This window comes from Trachymyrmex cornetzi, unplaced genomic scaffold (genome assembly GCF_001594075.2).
Source record: "Trachymyrmex cornetzi isolate Tcor2-1 unplaced genomic scaffold, Tcor1.1 scaffold454, whole genome shotgun sequence".
Taxonomy (NCBI): domain Eukaryota; kingdom Metazoa; phylum Arthropoda; class Insecta; order Hymenoptera; family Formicidae; genus Trachymyrmex; species Trachymyrmex cornetzi.
In genome coordinates, this window is record NW_017299334.1 from 548,578 (window position 1) to 551,655 (window position 3,078).

Genomic DNA, 3,078 nt, shown 5'->3' on the forward strand with positions numbered 1-3,078 from the left:
ATATAATTTGACGCGTGTTAATTAAATTATGTGTATAAATATGCTTCGTTTTTTTCACGTAAACTCGATACGAATGATTAATTATTTCTTTTTGCGAATGATATGTAATTGCGCCATCGAAAGTCGCGATAAAATATCTTCCAAAAGGAAGATGTGCGCTATTTAAATGTATGCATTCTCGCTTGCTTTTTATGAGAAACTGAAAGCAATGGAATGTTTAATAAACAAACTCCAATGGGTCAAAATAGCGTGGCTCTTTTACGTCAGAACACATTCAATATTCACTTCTGATGTCAACGAAACAAAAATTAAATATTGAATGTATTAATTTGGAATGTATCGCAAAAATTTTAACGCCAGCCATGTATCTCAATGCTGAAGATATATTCTTCATTTAATCTTCAAACAAGTCTTTTATTTCCAGGAAACATCAATTAACAGTAACATAACATCAATGTAGACATAATATAATACAATATAATATGTTGCGTATATACAATTATATTGTTGAGTCTAATGCCCAATTTCTTCATCTCTAGATAACTTTATCCAAGAGATGACTCATAGAATACAATGGAGATATCTCCTGGATAAGGTTATCCACAACTTATCTAGAAGTGAAGAAATTGGGCATTAATCTATAACGTGACATTAGTTGATGTTCAATGGGATTTTCATTTATCTTTTATGCTAACAAGTTAGTCAGAATTTTATTAAGAATGTTTTGGCTACAATATTTTAGTGTCAGCTAAAAAGTCAATATCGACTAATATAAGCTAACAAATGCCATAAATACGCCCTGAAATCAACTACAAAAAACAAAATAAATAATCTGATTTATAATGATTTTATACAGCAAAATTATCATATTTTATTGTAGTTTTAGATAAATAACTTTAATTGATGCTATAATTATCAATACTTTTAATTGTTTTTATATGAAATGATAATGTATTCTTCTTTTTGTCAATCTCCACCGAAAGAGGATGCAGACGTGACGACTGAACTTATTCAATGTTCATAAATTCTTAAGTAAAACATTACAGAAATTAAATAAAATATTATATATGTTAAGTAAAATATTACGTGCATTTGTTGCTGTATCCTATATATCGTATGAATGCAAGGTTACATTACTTCACAGATCAATATCCACTTATTTCTTTTATAAGCTACCTTAATTCAAAATCATAATTTGAAGGTCTCATTATATTCTTATACATTATTCAAACATGGAAACCTACTTTTTGTTTAGATATATACTTAGAATCGTTTAAATATAATTTTAAAAAATAATCTACATAATAACAGAGGAAACAATTTAAAATTTTTTTTACTTTTTATATAGATTTATAATTTCCCCACAGCGCTATTTGCGCTTTTTTCTTTTGGAGAAGGTTCTTTTTTATCTTCTATATAAGAAAAATAAAAAAATAGAAAATGCGCGTTTCATCAGGTATTACGACGCCAGCATCTCCTCAATGTCCTTAATAAAGAATTTTTCGATATTTCATATCTCGCGCTAGGGAAAAATGAAGACATTATAAGATCACAACGAGACAGGTTGATTCGAGGAAATTATTAGCGAAAATGATCGGCTCGATGAATGAAAATTATCACGAGATCGGATTTTACGAGGATCCCGTCCTCGGCGCCTCCGCGGCACAGCGCGCATCGCGGAATCTCAGGATCCCACGAAAACACTTGGCATTGGCATTCCCATTTGCGGTTCTTTGTGTTGCAACTGGTACACTCCCCGTCCCGAGAGCACGGCATCGTGTTATCTTCCTTATTCGTTCGTTCGCTCTCTCGCACGTGTGAAACCGCAGGTAGCCGACAACAAGCATGCGGATATTCCTGTGCACGTGTTGGTGCGTGCGTACCTCTGCGTCAAGAAAACGCGCCGGGTTGGTCCCGCGTATATAAGGCCTGCTACACTCGAAATGAAATCAGTCTCCGATATGTTGCGTCCATTGCATTTCGTAAGTGGTCCGCATGACTCCCTTGCATCTTCGACGTCGATCCTATTTTTTGTCTCGAAGACACTTCTTTTTTGTACTCTCGGTTTTTTTTTGCATCCGCGTCGCGTGTGTATTGTACGTTCCTTCTCGAAGCGTCAATCACGAATACGATTAACTCTGATTAATTAAATTAGCGTAATTCGCGTACCTAAGATCGATCGCATATCGCTCGAAGTGAACTATCTTCGAGTAGTCAGGATTATAAATATACGGAATAAACGATTTTACTCTAAAAATTTAATAGACGTAGATCTGAAAACAATTTTGTTGGACCGTCAAAATAATTACAATTAAGGGAAACTCAAGTATGAGCAATGCTGCGAAAAGTTTTGATATTCTATAATAATAAATTATAGAATATCTTGAGCGTCTTATATAATTATTTTGAAAGTCCAACAAAATTATTTTTTAATCTGTATCTAGCTAAATTTTTAGCTTTAATAAACGTCGAATATAAAGAAAAAATATCAAAAGCTTTATTTTTTGTTGTTCTCTTCTTACATTTGCTTATGTTTCAATCTTTATTTTTATCATAAAACTTTACAAGTTAATAAACAGAAAATTTAAGTCATCAAAATATATAAGTGAAAATCATTACTATAATATATTTTATTGTAGTAGAAATCTTACGAAGTTTTTTCAGAAAAAGATGTAGATAAAATTGATTTGAACATTTATAATATGGATCACTCTTATTGTGAATCGTATTCAGCAAAGAGAGAAAGAAATGACCAATAAGTGTTCAATCAATTGAAAATTTTCCAAAATTTCAAGTGCATTCCTAAAATAAATCGCGAAATATTACATAAAATAGTGCAACTGCTTCTTGAAGAGCTTCCTACGATGTAGTACTCTCGACACAGATCGAAATATCTAAAGCCTCCTCTACAATAGTCACACAGGTTGTGTTGCATGTCGCCAGTACACTGAAAAAAAAGTCTAGTTATAGCTATCAAATATTGAGTGAAATAGTTTCAACTAAATGTTGAGGTAATATAACTAAACGTAAGTTTACTTTTACAAATATATAGTAAGTATTACCGTTGGTAATACTGTT

At 31.9% G+C, this 3,078-nt stretch overlaps 1 protein-coding gene across 1 annotated transcript in view; it reads left to right on the top strand.

Annotated features, from left to right (window-relative positions):
* The first annotated feature begins 1,907 nt into the window (after positions 1-1,907).
* Positions 1,908-3,078, top strand: part of LOC108764829 (uncharacterized protein F12A10.7-like) — a 4,554-nt gene continuing 3,383 nt past the window's right edge. Inside the window, exon 1 of the mRNA XM_018513219.1 lies at positions 1,908-1,982. Within this exon, the coding sequence (XP_018368721.1) occupies positions 1,944-1,982 (39 nt within the window). The 5' untranslated portion in view covers positions 1,908-1,943. The remainder of the gene's footprint in view (positions 1,983-3,078) is intronic.